This window comes from Polypterus senegalus, chromosome 8, assembly GCF_016835505.1.
Source record: "Polypterus senegalus isolate Bchr_013 chromosome 8, ASM1683550v1, whole genome shotgun sequence".
In the NCBI taxonomy this organism is placed as follows: Eukaryota; Metazoa; Chordata; class Cladistia; order Polypteriformes; family Polypteridae; genus Polypterus; species Polypterus senegalus.
In genome coordinates, this window is record NC_053161.1 from 60,206,320 (window position 1) to 60,222,738 (window position 16,419).

Consider the following 16,419-nt stretch of genomic DNA (forward strand, 5'->3'; position numbering starts at 1 on the left):
CACAGAAGTAAATTGGAAACCAAAAAGGTATCGGAGCTAATCAGTGAAATTACAAGAATAGACCAAGAACATGTCATGTGTCCAAATGAAGCACTTCACAGGAAAAGACAGGCTCTGCATTCAGAATTCAAACGTTTGACAACTAAAGAAATAGAACAACTCATTTTCAAATCAAAACATCATTACTATGAACATGGAGAGAAAGCTAATCAGATTTTAGCTCAACAAATCCAGAAGTAGGAAGTTCACAATGCAACCCCAGCAATCATCAACAAAAACAGAGAGAAATTCATTGACCATCTCTATATATAATCTTCATTTGGGTCTTGATCTTTGTTTGTCCGCGAATGAATTAGAAGAAGCACTAGATGGCAGTAGAGAGACAGCTAAAACATAGGCATTGCATTAAGAATCTCCTCCAGGCTTATACTACTGAAGACTGTAGTATTCCAGTCACACCTCAAAACGCAGACATTCCAACTAAACAAATTGTTGTACTTTAAATTAACTAAAGATATCTTCATTTAGATCTTGATCTTTGTCCGCCAATTCCATGCATGCGTAGTTTAGTACATTGTTGTTACTCACGGATGTCAACAATGTGCCGGAATAACGAAAGGGGTGGTGGACAGTGTTACGCTGATTAGCTCCTGAGGCCTGGTTAGAGAATGAGATTGCCGAAGATAAAAGGTACTTGCCTACGTAACATATGAATGAAAGAAAGACAGTGGGTAAAATGAATGACAACGTAACAGCACGTTCTGGAAATTATTGTTGTTACGTTGTAGCCGGCGAGTGCTGCGCGTCACACAGTTGTACATGCTTACATGTCAGTGAAGTGATCTCTATTTATGCTTTAACTCTTTAAGGGCTGAATATTTTTTCCAAAACATGCAGTTTTCTGAAAAGCACCCAAAGCAAGTGTCTCGCACATAAATCAACCTAAAATATCAGTTGCTGGGTGCTGTGGCCGCCAGTTCATAGTCTTGGCATGATGGCTGGCAGGAATTTGTGTGACAGTGGCGGGATGGATGGCAGCAGCAGTCGCGGTCACAGTGCGATACAGTCTGGCTTGCACCTCGTGTCATTTTGAGTGGCGGTCTTCATTTACACAAATGGGTTTGGCACCACGATCAGCTGAAGTTTTTGATTTCAACCTCCAGATCACTTGTATTAGAATTGGAGTCCGACAGGTCAGAGTCCAATTCAACGATAATATAGAAGATGTTGTTTGCTTTGTGCATTCGCTTCAATCTCTCACCAGATGTCGTTGTTTGCTCTTCACTACTCCTGCAAGCACAGGGAAATCTCGGTCAAACCAATGAAGCTGACTTTCCTTCTAGCAAAGAGAGTCGATCTAAAATGTAATGGCGGTTTTGTCTCCATTTGCAGAATGACAAAAGTCGACATCCACCCCGAAAGAGTTAAAGAGCCTGGATACCTATGTGTCCCCCTTTAATAACCATTGCTCCGTGTATATTGCCTTACTCTTTGGATTGCCACAAAGCAACCTGTGAGATTGGAGAAAGGTTGAGAAGACATCGTGAGAGGAAACGACAGCGTCCTGAAAACGAGACGGACTGTGAACGGACAGAAACAGAAATGCTCCTACACCACCACATAATTACGATTCGGATAGTGATTCCGAGTGGGCCGTTCCTATCGAATCAATATCCAAGGGTTTTCTTTTTTAATTTTGTTTCCCTTATAAAAAATCATAATGCTGTGCGACGAAGGGCCTAGTTCACAACTGGCAGCCGCGTTTAAACAGGTAGCCCTTCACAGACGTAGTTGGGCACACATGGCTAGTAAAAATATAATGCAAGCATTTAGAGACTACTATATGTCCTTATATTCTAATGAGTTTATAGAAGACAAGACACAACCTAATGCATTTCTGGATGCATTACAGATACTACAAATAGATACACTCAGTGCAGAGGAATTGGGTAAACCTCTGGCGCTCTTAGAATTTCTAGATGCTATAAGCTCACTTCAGAGTGGAAAAGCAGCAGGCCCTGATGGCTACCCTGCCAAATTTTATAAAAAATTCTCAATTAAGCTAACTCCCCTTTTATTAGCAACATTTACAGAAGCTAGAAACAATAAAATTCTACCTCAAATTTTTTACCAAGCATTATTTACCGTCTTTCCTAAGCAAAATAAGGACTTATTGCAATGTGCATCATACACACCAATTTCACTTTGAATAATGATGTTAAGATACTCTCCAAAGTCCTAGCTAGAATAATTGAGAAAGTGCTTCCTTCGGTAATATCACAAGACTATACTGGATTTATTAAAGACAGACACTTAGCTTCCAATCTTCAACGCCTGTTTAATGTAATATATCCACGCACAAAGTCTAACAACCCAGAGATATTATCATTGCATGTAGAAAAAGCATTTGATATGGTTGAATGAAACTACCTTTCAACTACATTGGAGAAATTTGAGTTTGGCCCGAACATTTGTGCATGGATCAAACTACTGTATACCTGTCCAGAAGCTTCAGTTTGTATTAAGAACATTAATTCAGACTACTTTAAACTAGAACGTGGTACTAGAAAAGGATTCCCCTTGTTACCACTGTTTCGTGCAATCACCATTGGCAGTTCACTTTTGAAATGATTATGAGATAAAGGGGATTATCAGAGAAGGACCTGGAGGGTGCATGGGAGTTTGGCCAACCAGTCTACATGTATTTTGTGGACTTGAAAAAGGCGTTCGACCGTGTCCCTCGGGGAATACTGTGGGAGGTGGTCTGGGAGTATGGGGTACCGGACCCCCTGATAAGGGCTGTTCGGTCCCTGTACAACCGGTGTTAAAGCTTGGTTTGCATTGCCAGCAGTAAGTCAAACCCGTTTCCAATGAGAGTTGGACCCCAACAGGACTTTTATGAACAGAATTTCTAGGCACAGCCAAGGTGTTGAGGGGGACCAGTTTGGTGGACTCAGGATTGGGTCACTGCTTTTTGCAGATGATGTGGTCCTGTTTGCTTCATCAGGCTGTGACCTTCAACTCTCTCTGAATCGGTTCGCAGATGAGTGTGATGCAAATGGGATGGGAATCAGCACCTCCAAATCCAAGACCATGGTCCTCAGCCAGAAAAGGGTGGTGCCCTCTCAGGGTTGGAGGCGAGATCCTGCCCTATGCAGGAGTTCAAGTATCTCGGGGTCTTGTTCACGAGTGAGGGAAGAATGGAGAGCGAAATTGACAGGCGGATTGGTGCAGCGTTCGCACTGATGCGGGCTCTGCATCAGTCTGTCGTGGTGAAAAAGGAGCTGAGCCGTAAGGCAAAGCTCTCAATTTCCCCTTGGGATTAATAAAGTATCTATCTATCTATCTATGTTCCAATCCTCATCTATGGTCATGAGCTATGGGTAGTGACCAAAAGAACGAGATCGCGAATACAAGCAGCTGAAATGAGTTTCCTCCACAGGGTGTCTGGGTTTTCCCTTAAAGATAGGGGGAGAAGCTCAGTCATCTGGGAGGGGCTCAGAGTAGAGCCGCTGCTCCACCACATCAAGAGGAGTCAGATGAGGTGGCTCGGGCATCTGATCAGGATGCCTCCTGGACGCCTCCCTGGTGAGGTGTTCCGGGCACGTCCAACCAGGAGAAGGCCCCGGGGAAGACCAAGGACATGCTGGAGGGACTATGTCTCCCGGCTGTCCTGGGAACACCTCGGGATTCTCCGGGAAGAGCTAGAACAAGTGGCCGGGGAGAGGGAAGTCTGGGCATTTCTGCTCAAGCTGCTGCTTCTAATGGACTTGAACAGAAAATTTCTCTATATCCAGTTGATATGGTACTGTATAGATCAGATCCACAAAATACTGTGCCTGCAGTCTTAACAGCACTAACCGAATTTCTGGTCTCTGAATTAATTTGAACAAAAGTGTGCTCTTTCCAGTGAATTTTCAAGCACACAATATTAGATTGGACACCTCCATCACAGATCAGTTTAAATACCTAGGGGTAAACATCACAAGTAAACATGAAGATCTTCATCAACAAAAATTTGCCATCTGTATGGTGTGGAATATGGCTGGCCATTCATCCCGGCCAATACCCCCAGGCCGCCAGGTGGAGTTCTCCCTGCAGCATGGAGATGCCCCGAATGCCAGCAGGGAATTATGGACATTGGAGTTTTCCTTTGCAGCCCTGCTGGATACCACAGGGCCCGCTAGAAGGCGCTGCAGGGAGGAACAGTGTTTATTTACCCTACGCCCCAGAAGTACGTCCGAGTCACATGGACAAGGGGGATGACGTGCTTCCGGGGTGAAGAAAGGACTTTTCATCTGAACCGGAAGTGATAGGAGATCACATGGACTGGGGATTGGAAGGCTTCCGGGTCAGGGAGGATAAAAGGATTGCGGGAGCTCCCAGACAGCGAGCTGAGCTGGGTGGTAGGAGGGCAACGTGTCTGGGAGTGGTGGAGAGTTTAGTATTGAGTATTGTATTGGTTTGTTTATGAGTATTGTGGAGGAGAGGATGCTTTGTGCACTGTGCTGTAGAAATAAAGTCAACATTTGGACTTTTACCTGGTGTCTGGAGTCTTGGACAAGGGTTCAAGGGAGCGATACTGCCCCTATCTGTCACAATGGAAAAAATTAAGCAAGACTTCCATAAGATGGTCTACCCTTCATCTCACTTTAGTTGAAAGAATTAACACTGTCAAGATGAACATCCTTCCTAAGCTTCTTTTTCCATTTCAAAATATTGCACATAAATTAGGTTATGGTTTAATCTAATTTCTTAAAAAATGATTTATTGATGTTTATTGGAATTCAAAACATTCACATGTCCAAAGGGTGATCCTACAAAGACCTAAGGCGGAAGGTGGCATGGCTCTACCTAACTTTCAATTTTATTACTGGACAGCAAATATACAAGCGATTAAAACTTGGGACATTGACACAAATAGATGAACATACACAGGCTTGGTCTGCAATAGAAATAAAATCCTGCAGTACTTTTCTATATTCCTTGCTTTGTACTCCAATAAGTACAAGTCACTGTCAATATACTAACAACCCAATAGTGCTTCACTCACTCAGAGTATGGAGCCAATGTTGGAAGCACTTCAAGAAAAAGAAGCTTTTATCTGTGGCAACTGTGCACAAGAACTACCTTTTTCCACCCTCTCAAATGTACACAGCTTTTAATTTCTGGAAAACATTCTGGATTAAATCACTTAGAGATCTGTACACAGACAACATGTTTACATCCTACGAACAATTACACTCCAAATTTAACTTTCCAGCAACACATTTCTTTCACTACCTTCAAAATTAGCAACTTTGTTAAACAAAACCTGCCCAATTTTCTTCACCTCCCACCTACCTCTACACAGTAAAATATATATATATATATATATTTTAATTTTACTAATTTTATTGCAATCATTCCATACAAATCAATTTTTACAAAAGTAGGATTGAGAACAAGTCAATTCCCATCCCTGAGAGAGAGAGCAAGGCCAATGGAGTAAAATTTAAGGCTTGCAAAAATACTTAAATTGATAAGTTTGATAAGCCAATAGAGATGAATGGAGAAGAAAAAGAAATACAGAAATAATTGCTTCCTCTGTGCTTTGGAGAGCTCATTCTAAAATATTATTGATTAGATCCTGCCATGTTTTGAAAAAAATCTGTACAGATCCTCCGAGTATTTTATTCTTTCCAATTTCAAAACATCGGTTTCCCACTGACTTAAAAAAGGAGAGTTTGGATTCTTCCAGTATAGCAAAATAAGTCTGCGTGCCAAAAGTGCAATGAATGCAATAACAGTTTGTTTGTCCTTCTCCACTTTAAACCCATCTGGAAGAACCCCAAACACAGCTGTTAATGGGTTAACAGGGATTGTGAGACCAAGGCTGTTTGAAAGGAAATTAAAAATTTTGATCCAGAATAATGTTAATTTGGTTCAGGCCCAAAACATGTGACCCAGTGAGGCTGGGACTTGATTGCAGCATTCGCAGGTTGGATCTTGCCCTGGAAACATTTTGGAGAGTTTTAGACAAGACAGATGTGCTCGATATATAATTTTGAGTTGAATAATTGTATGCTTTGTGCATATGGAGCTCGAGTGAATTCTCTGCATTGATATTTTCCATTCCTTTTCTGATATATCAATTGAGAGATCTTTATCCCCAGTGTCTTCTTAGATCTTTGAAAGGGAGGGACTGTAAAATAATTTTATATATTGCAGAGATGGTGTCCAAGTCCTTGAAATTGAGCAATATTTTTTCCAGCATGGATAGGGGTGTAAGATGAGGAAAATTGGGAAGGTTCTGTTTTACAAAGTTCCTGATTTGAAGATAGTGAAAGAAATGTGTAGGTGGAATGTTAAATTTGGAATGTAATTGTTCATAGGATGCAAAAACGTTGTCTATATAAAGATTTCTAAGCAAGTTAATCCCAAATTTTTTCCAGATATTAAAAACTGCATATGTTTGCGAAGGTTGAAAGAGGTGGTTCTCTTGCAGAGGTGCCGCAGATAAAAGCTTCTCCATCTTAAAATTAGTATATTGCCGATAACTTGCATTTATAGGTGCACAGAGCAGGGAATATAAAGTAGTACTGCAGGATTTTACTTCTATTGTGGACCAAGCCTGTGTATGTTCATCTATTTGTGTCCAGATTTTTATAGCTTGTATGTTTGCTGCCCAGTAATAAAACTGAAAGTTAGGTAGAGCCATGCCACCTTCCGCCTTTTGTCTTTGTAGGGTCGCTCTTTGGATATGTGGATGCTTTGAGTTCCAAATAAATTAGGTTATTGTTGAATCTAATTGCTTAAAGATTGATTTATTGATGTATATTGGGATATTTGAAATAAAAAAGGAGCTTAGGAAGAATATTCATCTTAACAGTGTTAATTCTTCCAGCTAGAGTGAGATGAAGGGTTGACCATCTATGCAAGTCTTGCTTAATTTTTTCCATGCAGATGGCGAAATTTTGTTGATAAAGAGCTTTATGTTTACCCCTAGGTGTTTAAACTGTTCTGCAATGATAAAAGGTAGGGTATCTAATCTAATATTATATGCTTGAGAATTCACTGGAAAGAGTACGCTTTTATTCAGATCAATTCTGAGACCAGAGACCTTTTCAAATTCTGTGAGTGCTGTTAAGACTGCAGGCACAGAATTTTGTGGGTCTGATATATACAGTACCATATCATCTGCATATAGAGAAATTTTCTGTTCCAGTCCTTCTCCGATAATCCCCTTTATCTTATCAGCATTTCGACAGTGTATTGCCAGTGGTTCAATGGCGATTGCAAACAGTAGCGGTGACAAGGGGCATCCTTGTCTGGTACCATGTTCCAGTTTAAAGTGGTCTGAACAAATGTTGTTGATACAAACTGAAGCTTCTGGATTGGTATACAGTAGTTTGATCCATGCACAAATGTTCGGGCCAAACCCAAATTTCTCCAATGTAGTAAAAAGGTACTTCCATTCCATCATGTCAAATGCTTTTTCTGCATCCAATGATAATAATATTTCTGGGGTGTTTGACTTAGTTGGTATGTATATTACATTAAACAGGCGTCGAAGATTTGAAGATAAGTGTTGACCCTTGATAAATCCAGTTTGATCTTGTGATATTACCAAAGGGAGCACTTTCTCCATCCTTCTAGCTATGATTTTTGAGAGTATTTTAACGTCATTATTCAAAAGTGAAATTGGTCTGTATGATGTACATTGTAATAAGTCCTTATTTTGTTTTGGAAAAACGGTCATTAATGCTTGGCGAAAAGTTTGAGGAAGAGTTCGATTGTCTCTGGCTTCTGTAAATGTTGCTAATAGGAGGGGAGCTAGCTGAGCGGAGAATTTCTTATAAAATTCTGCAGGGTAGCCATCAGGGCCTGCTGCTTTCCCGCCTTTAAGTGACTTTATAGCATCTAGTAATTCTGATAACGCCAGAGATTTATCAAGTTCCTCCGCACTAAAAGTGTCTATTTGTGGTATCTGTAGTGTATCCAGAAATACATTATATTGTGTATTGTCTTCTTTAAACTCAGTAGAATATAAGGATTTATAGTAGTCTCTAAATGTGTGCAGTATATTTTTGTTGTCGATGATTTTGTCTCCATTCATGTTGGTGATTATTGGGATTGCGTTGCGGACTTCTTGCTTGTGAATTTGTTGAGCTAAAAGCTTATTAGCTTTCTCTCTGTGTTCATAGTAATTATGTCTGGATTTATAAATTAGTTTTTCAGTTTCTTTAGTTGTCAAGAGGTTTAGTTATGAATACAGAGCCTGCCTTTCCTATGTAGAGCCTCGCTTGGAAGCCTGGCATGTATCCTGTAAAAAATATTGATCAGTCTTGAGGACTCAGACATCATCTCCTTAATATGTAAAAACATTTTACAGTCCCTCCCTTTCAAAGATCTAAGAGTACAGTGGGAAAAGGATCTCTCACTCAACATCTCAGAGAAGGAGTGGAAGATAGCAATGCACAGAATTCACTCTACAATTATTCAACTTAAATTATATATCGAGCACATCTCTTTTGTTTAAAATTGTCCAAAATGTTTCCAGAGCAAGATCCAACCTGCAAATGCTGCAATGAAGTTCTAGCCTCACTTGGCCATATATTTTGGGTGTGTACCAAATTAACATATTGTAGTTTTGGACCAAAATCTTTAAATGCCTTTCAAACAGCCTTGGTGTCACTATCCCTCCTAAACCATTAACAGCTGTGTACAAAGCTTTTTCAAAACCTGGCAGGATCTAATTAATAATATTTAGGAATAATTATTTAAATTGAGGATTCTCTACCCTCTTTTTTAATTCTATTTATTTTTATTAATTTATCTATTTACTTATTTTTACTAGTTTAAAAAGTTTTACTCTGCCAGCCTAGATTTCTTTCACATGGGCAGGGGTTCATGAGTTTCAAACCTACTTTTGTTAAACTTGACTTGCTTGTACTGAATGTTATTTAATTTTAATAAAATAAAATGCAAAAAAAATGGATGAAATCATTCCATCCTTTTCAAATAATAAAAATTATTGAGATGGCACATCTAACATAGTGTATGCTAAAATATATATCTTGGCAGTAATCAACACTTAATCTTAACACTTTCATATTTTCTCCATAATCTGACCCCTACTGATTGCATTCATTAAGATACTGTATATTTTCACATTTTCATCAAGACTTATCCAAATTGATTTTTAACTGTATTCCTTAAAAGTATCAATAAAGTTTAAAACTGAGCTGCTATCATATTAACAGCTTGACATGCACACCTCCGAACAACAATTGGATTTATAACTTTGTTAGATTTACAAACATGTCATTAACAACAAAGCAAAATATCTGTTGACAATGCTTACCCATGTATCAATTCATCAAATAGGGCTTCTGTCAATGGATGATGAAATTGAGAGATTATTAATATGTCTGCAAAATGCCACCAATTGCTGTCAATTACATTATGCATGGTTGGATTCTATGCCTAGGAAAGACCAATTAAGAACAGAAAGAAAAAAAAAGACAAAAGGATCCAAATATTGGAAATATAACTATCCCTAATATAAAACAGAAAATTTCAGACCTCAATGTCCTTGCATTTTAAAAGTCTGTGATTTAGACCACAGTTGAAGGATGTACAAAAGGACTGAATATTATAAAAGAGCTCATCATGTTAGTATATGAGCCCATCAAACAAAAAATCTTAAAAATCTAAAAACAAAACAATAATGCAATAGCACAATGATCATATTTTCACATTTACAAGTTTATTTCTCTCATTCCAAAGATGTGTAGGGTAGGATAAATGTTGACTGTATTTGCTTGTGACAGGATATGCCCAATGATCCTGAAATGGGATTAGGAAGACATAGAAAATGTTTGGACAGGCTACTCTCCAGTATGAGCCAAATGTACAAAGGACCTATATGCACAATGTGTTGATAACTAGATTATAAAATGTAGTCCACACAATGTATGTATTCCAATAACAAAGATACATCAACAAATTTTATTGAAGAAAAATGCAAAAGTATTCCTGTTAGATTATCCTACTTAGTACCAAACAGCTACAATCATTCATCCATGACAGAAATTTACCAACAAATGATACCGAGCAGAGCTTTACTTTTCCAACCAAAATTAAAGAAAATTATCAACAAGATATTAAACAACATGGTGCTTCCACACTTTAACAGTTTCCTTGAATGACGGAGGAGCATAGGTCTTAGACTGCTACATTACACTTATATGATAAAAAGTGGCTACCTTATTGTACTGCTACATTCAACACTGTAGCTACAGAGCATCATTTGAGATAAGGGATCATTCCATAATCAATCACTAGATAAATTGTACAGTGCAAAACAATATTTTTCTCTAAGCACATCATTCAAAAATCTGCCATACAATACAGGTCAACATGGTCCAAAAAAAGGTAAGCTAATTGCCAAACCTAGTGATCTTCATGGACTTTTCAAACATTTTCTTGAAAACTTCCTTTCTGTTTTAATAATTATACTGCTTTAATGCATGCACACAAGGGTTACTAATTTGATCACAATACATGCTGGACTTTTATCATGCAGTGCTTCCCAAACTTGGTACTGGGGGCTCACTGTGGTTGCAGATTTTTGTTCCAACCAGATTTATAATCAGTGATAACACCTGATAACATTGATCTCATTTAATTACCAATTTTTTTTCCTCTTATTCTACATTCAGAAAAGCACAGCAGCAGGATTTTTACATTTATAAGACATTTAGAAATATTTCAGTTTTTGCTATAGATTTAAAAGCTTAACTCTCTTTGTTGATTTCATTATATTTTGCCCTTTTCTGTGCAGTTTTCCCCTTAGTCGTGTCTTATTAATGACAAAACGGCCAGAGCAGACACCCAGGCAAGCAACAATAATAAAAGGCTGCAACTACTTTAGTGTCAGGCCCACTAATTAGTAAATAATGGATTAAACAACTGCAACACCTGGAAAAGTAGAATGAAAATCAAGATGAAAATATTGTTAAAATGAAAAAACACATTATTCCCATACAACTCCTTGGTACATTTTAATACTTTTTTTTAAACAAACTTAACTTCCCGATTTCTAGATTGTTCCCAAAACACAGAATTTGGGAAATAACACATCACTTAATTAGCCCAGGAGACCAATTAAAAACAGAAGCTGATGAAACAAAAACCTGCAGCCACAGTGGGTCCCCAGGACAGAGTTTGGGAAGCACATGAACCAACAAGCAATCCCTCCCAGTTTGTTACTAGTAGGAATGAAGAAAAACAAAATCAGCCACTTCCTGTTCCAGCTGGCATGCCAGATTTCAGTTTTGAACACAACCATTTTCAATATTCTAGACTACCCTCTTACACAGTGACAGAAAACGTGATTATAAAATGCATATCTATGCCCGGACAGGCAAGGCAGTAATTAATTTCAAGGTTGCCACACCATTAGACATCTTTTAAAACGTATTGTTAGTTTAAGAACTTCATCTGGAATATTGCTGAATGGATGGATGAAATCAGTGGTTTTAAAGAAATTAAAATCTTGTATTGTGGTCGAGACATTTTATCACCGACACGGAGATATCAAGGCAGGCAACTATTCCAAAGTTGTTCCTAACTCTACAGGTGTCTGGAATACACGTAAGGTTTAAGTGCGCTTTTTTACCACACTATAAACATTATGAAATCCTTTAAAAGGATAATAGGATGGAACCAAAGATCAAATGTTTAACCCTCTGGTGGATTATGGCCCATGATACCCTGGTGTCATAAAAAATTAGGTTTGAGAAGAAAAAAAAAACATACATATATAACAAAATGCACTATTAATGTCAGTAATAAAATTTCTGCCTCCAAGATCGTTATTTTGCTCATCACTCGTCTCGGCTAATTTATTTAGCCTCCCTTGATTTTTAGATAAAAAGCCTAGAAAACAAACGGGAGACTGGAATTAAAAGAGGATGGGGGCGATCGGATTCCGATAAAGACACACTGATTGCATGTGGGATTCCGCAGTAAACAAATCGTTTCCAAGGGGAGGAAAAAAAATAATCCAGTAGTCTGTAGGTGTTTCAAGTAAAAATAGCTAAACTGTAATTACCACTTCAGCCTGCTAAAAGGGAGCCCGTCTGCCGGACGCACACTCGAAAGTATTTAATAAAAAGGCGTTACGAGCTTCAATGAACCTGACATCATTTCAGGTGGACTACTTTTCAGTTGTATTTCTCACAGAGAAAAGCAGAATGACAAGGATAAAATCAGACGGGTGAGCATCCAGAAGACGCAGGCGACAAAGAAGGGGCGCGCGACAAGCACTTCGCCGCCACTGATGACCTGACGGAAGCAGCGTGGAAAGTAGTTTGCATGCTCCCTGCACATTTCCTTACTTTTTTCCGAGTCGCCGACATTCCTTCATAGGAAGAGCTGCTCTGGTCTAAAAGTTACGGCGTATACGTGCGAGTCAGGTGTGTGTAGGTGCGCGTGCGCGAGACCTTCCGGGCAACTTTAAGACTTTCCTTCTTTCATTTTATGTAATTTGAGCTCTTTAAACAGCAGAGCCGGTTATTTGACAGGTGTGCTCCTGGTCAGACAAGTGTGTTTAACGTGCGACTGAGCTCAACTCACCTTTTGCTGCCTCCTGGCCATGTCGGTAGGCTGCTTGGCGTTAAATGGATAGGCGATGCACCTGAGCACAAATACGTAGATCTGCCGAGCTCTCTTTTCCTCCTCTTCCTTTTGCTGCTGTCGTTCTTGTTCTTCTTTATCCTTGTCGCTTTTCACCGACGGACTGGGGCTTGCCGGTCTCGCATTACCTGCTCGCCTCTCATCCCAAGAATCGCGCCCTTGCGCGGGCGCAGCTCGCGGGGAACTGACAGGCAACAGAAGGTCCGTTCGCTCCTCTTCTTGCAACCCATCGTCGGATTCCTCCTCGCTTGAAGACGGGTCCAGCATCTTCCAAAGAGATGTCCTGGGGAAATGTAATCAATTGAGGAGGAGGAGGAGGGGGGACGAAACAGACACAAGAAGCAACAGGCGAGGTGGCTTTCACCACTGCTTGTACACGTCGAGTTACTGCAGATTTGTTTCCTAACAGTGATCCGGGGGGCGGAGTTTAGAAGGAGGCAAGCCTGTTCGTTCAAAAACAAACCCCGTTTCTGTCCGTCGGCGGTGTTGTAGGCAGATCACGTTCGAGACGGGGCGAGGAAATTGCCGCTCAGGTTAAGCCACCTGTAGCACAGAGCCGGAGCAGCAGGCAACACGTGGGCACCTGTCTGTCTGCGTGAGCCCGTTCATTCGTCTGCGCGCGGGTTACCAGAATTTGCTGCTTGTAGTTTTGCAGGACAACCCCAGTTCAAGTGCTGAAAAACATACCTCCGTCATCGGGAGTAAAGGGGAATCGTTCCGTGATCAGGCTTTTTAGCTGCGTGCTGCGACTTGATTTTGTTAAACAAATTTAAAAGCGCAGGGCTTCCAGAGCTGTGTCTCTCATTCCTACTTGGTTCATTTCCAGTTTATTTCTTATAGTTTTTCAGAATCAACGCGTGCTGGTTTATGGCTTGATGAATATAGGTACAAGGTGTGAACTGGGTTCCAGTCTTGACCTTTCCTTCAAAGAAAATTGTGTCATTACATCAATGCTGAGACGATGTTCTACTTTTCAATTGATTTCGGACATTTTGCAACCGATACAAGGGTGCAGAGGTTAGCTCTAATGTTCTGGTGCTGTGTCTTTGCCCCTTTTCTCCTTGTGCTTATGTAGACAGTTCTCCTGATGCATTTTTTTCTGCACCATAAATATATGGGAAAAAGAAAGTACACCCTCCTTCAATTGTGTATTTTACTAGTCAGAGTCTAAATTGGGATATCTCTCAAGTTTTAATTGTATCAAGGTATTTTACCACCACTGTCATATGAAGATGACATTGTAATATACGTATGAGAAGTGGGGTGGGGGAGGGTAATTATTAAAAATAAGAAAAAAGGGGGCTAAAGCTCAAAAACGATGCTCCCTCCACCTTTGGTCTAAATCATAACTGCGTTGTCATGAAATCTAAACTCTGGAGATAGGTTATGTTTTATTTATCTCAATGTTTTGTTTTTTCAAAAAAGTAAACAAGCATTCAGAAAACATATGGGAATAAAAAGTACACCCTATAATTTAGGAATACATTTTAGCCGCAATATCTTGGAAGTAAACATTTTCTGCAGGTGTTTAACAGTCTTTCACAATCTGGAGAAATTTTGGCCCACTCTTCTTTACAACATTGCTTCAATTCATTGATGTTTGAGGGCATCTATTTATGCACAGCTTTCTTAAGATCCTGCCACAGCATCTCAATGTGACTGAGATGTGGACTTTGATTTAGCCATAACAACACCTTGATTATTTGCTTTTTTAGCCTTTCAAATATTGATTTGCTGGTGTACTAGTCCTGTTGCATGATCCAGTTTCATCCCATTTTAAGCAGATGAACAGGTGGCCACACATTGCCTTGAGAATATTTTGGCATTAAGTAGTGGAGTTCATAGTTGTCTTGATGAGTGCAGGTTCCCAGGTTATGTGGCTGCAAAACAAATCCAAAACATTACTCCTTTATCACCATGCTTGACAGTTGGAGTTGTTTGTGGTGTTATGCTGTTTTGTTTTTGCCAAACATGGTATTGTGCCTTGATGACCAATTATCTCCACTTTGGTCTCATCAGACCAAAAGACATTGTTCCAGAATTTTTGTGGTGTGTTCAGATGCAATTTGGAAAAACTAAAAAGGGGCTTTCGCCTAGCCAGCCTTCCGTGAAAGCCATACATGTTCTATCTTATTCTAATTGCTCTTTCATAAACATAAGCATTTAACATGCTCGCCAAGGTCTGTAGGTCATGCAATGTAGTTCTTTGGCTTTTCTCAGAGCATTAAACAGTCTGACCTTGGGTTGAGTTTACTGGGATATCTACTCATGTTAAGCTTGGCAACTGTCTTTGAAAACAGTCCTTCTCACTGTAGAATGGTGAATTTCAAATTGTTTAGAAATGGCCTTATCACCCTTCCCAAACTGATGAGCAGCAACAATTACTTCAGCAAGGACATGGCTAATGTTATTTCTTCTTGGAATGATGTGAACACAACCCTGATTGCTCTAGAGCACCAAACTGCTTTTTTAGAGTTAATCATACTTCCTGATAATAAACTGACTAATAACATCTGGATGCTAAATACTATGTTAATTATTGTGGTAGTTGGAAGGGCATGCTTATTTTTTTCCACATTGTGTAAAATGTTTGTCAGAGGGCTCCGCAATCAGCTCTGTTGAGGTAAGTAGTTCAAACTTCTAGATGAGTGGAGGCGCTTTTACTAACAGCCTCCTTCCCTTTTTTTCACAGCCTAGAAAACACACCAAGTGAGGGCCACCAAGCCTGACAGTAAGGTCAGAAGAAAATCTCTCCACTTCCAGTCCCAGGGACATAAAAAACAGAAATCCCAGGTGGTGGTATCATCTTGAGAGGACCATGAAGAAGAGAGGAGCTTGAGCAAGTGATTAACTCCTTCATAAGCCCTTTAGTTTGTGATCATCTTTGTTTTTTTAAATTCTGTGTTCATATTTGGGACTGTTTCTGTTATCAGGTTTTTCTTTTTGAGTTAAAAAGAAAACAGAGTTATCAGGGTTGTACCTTAAATTTTCACATTGTCTTACCTACTTCCTGGCCACTGTTTGATTACTTTTTGGAAAAAAAAAATAACATTGAAATTTGTTATGTTTTACTTGTTATCTGAGGTTAGATTTCTCTGTTTATAGAATTTAGTAATGCCAATTCAATTATAATTTAAACCCTGATTAATACTGTATAATCACAGAATTGAAGGAGAGTGTGCTTTTTTTTCCTATGACGGTACATGACGGCCCTGTAGCTGAAATAGCATTAGTACCATTATTCTCACCTGTTCAGAGTTAAGAATTTTTGTCCTACTGATTTTAGGACAGTTCCAAAACAACTGTGTGTCTGCTCTTAGTAAGTGGTTTGGGGAGAAATCTCACTGGCAGGGAAGAACAGAGGCCAGACATTCAGAAAGGGAGGAACAGTAAAGATTAGAGAAAGTTCTTAGACTCATATAGGCAGATCCAGAGGGGCAGCAGGGTCTTGTCTGTATTTTGTTTATTTTAGTCCTTTTTTAGTCTTTTGTCTTTTTTTGTTCTTCACTGCCGCTGCACCTATTTTAACAAATAAACCATTATTTTTAGTAATCTTGAACTCTAGTAGCATTATTTCTTTTGTCGAGAAATATTATAGTAGATGGTGCCTCTGCATCAGGGTTAACTGTATTTTCATGCAGGACTTACTCTGATGTTTCAGATTAGTCCAGGGTTCTCAAGCTCCGGTCCTTGAAGGCTGCAGTGGCTGCAGGTTTTCATTCTAACCCTTTTTTT

The 16,419-nt window shown here is 39.4% G+C and overlaps 1 protein-coding gene across 13 annotated transcripts in view; it reads right to left on the reverse strand.

Moving 5' to 3' along the window:
• The window catches only part of cadps2 (Ca++-dependent secretion activator 2), a 795,011-nt gene extending 781,715 nt beyond the window's left edge, over positions 1-13,296 (reverse strand). For 12 of the 13 annotated variants that reach the window (XM_039761141.1, XM_039761136.1, XM_039761130.1 and 9 more), the window contains exon 1: positions 12,625-13,296. In XM_039761141.1, coding sequence (XP_039617075.1) covers positions 12,625-12,951 — 327 coding nt within the window. In that variant the 5' untranslated portion in view covers positions 12,952-13,296. The remainder of the gene's footprint in view (positions 1-12,624) is intronic. The other variant, XM_039761139.1, reaches the window with a different exon arrangement.
• Positions 13,297-16,419: the final 3,123 nt, after the last annotated feature.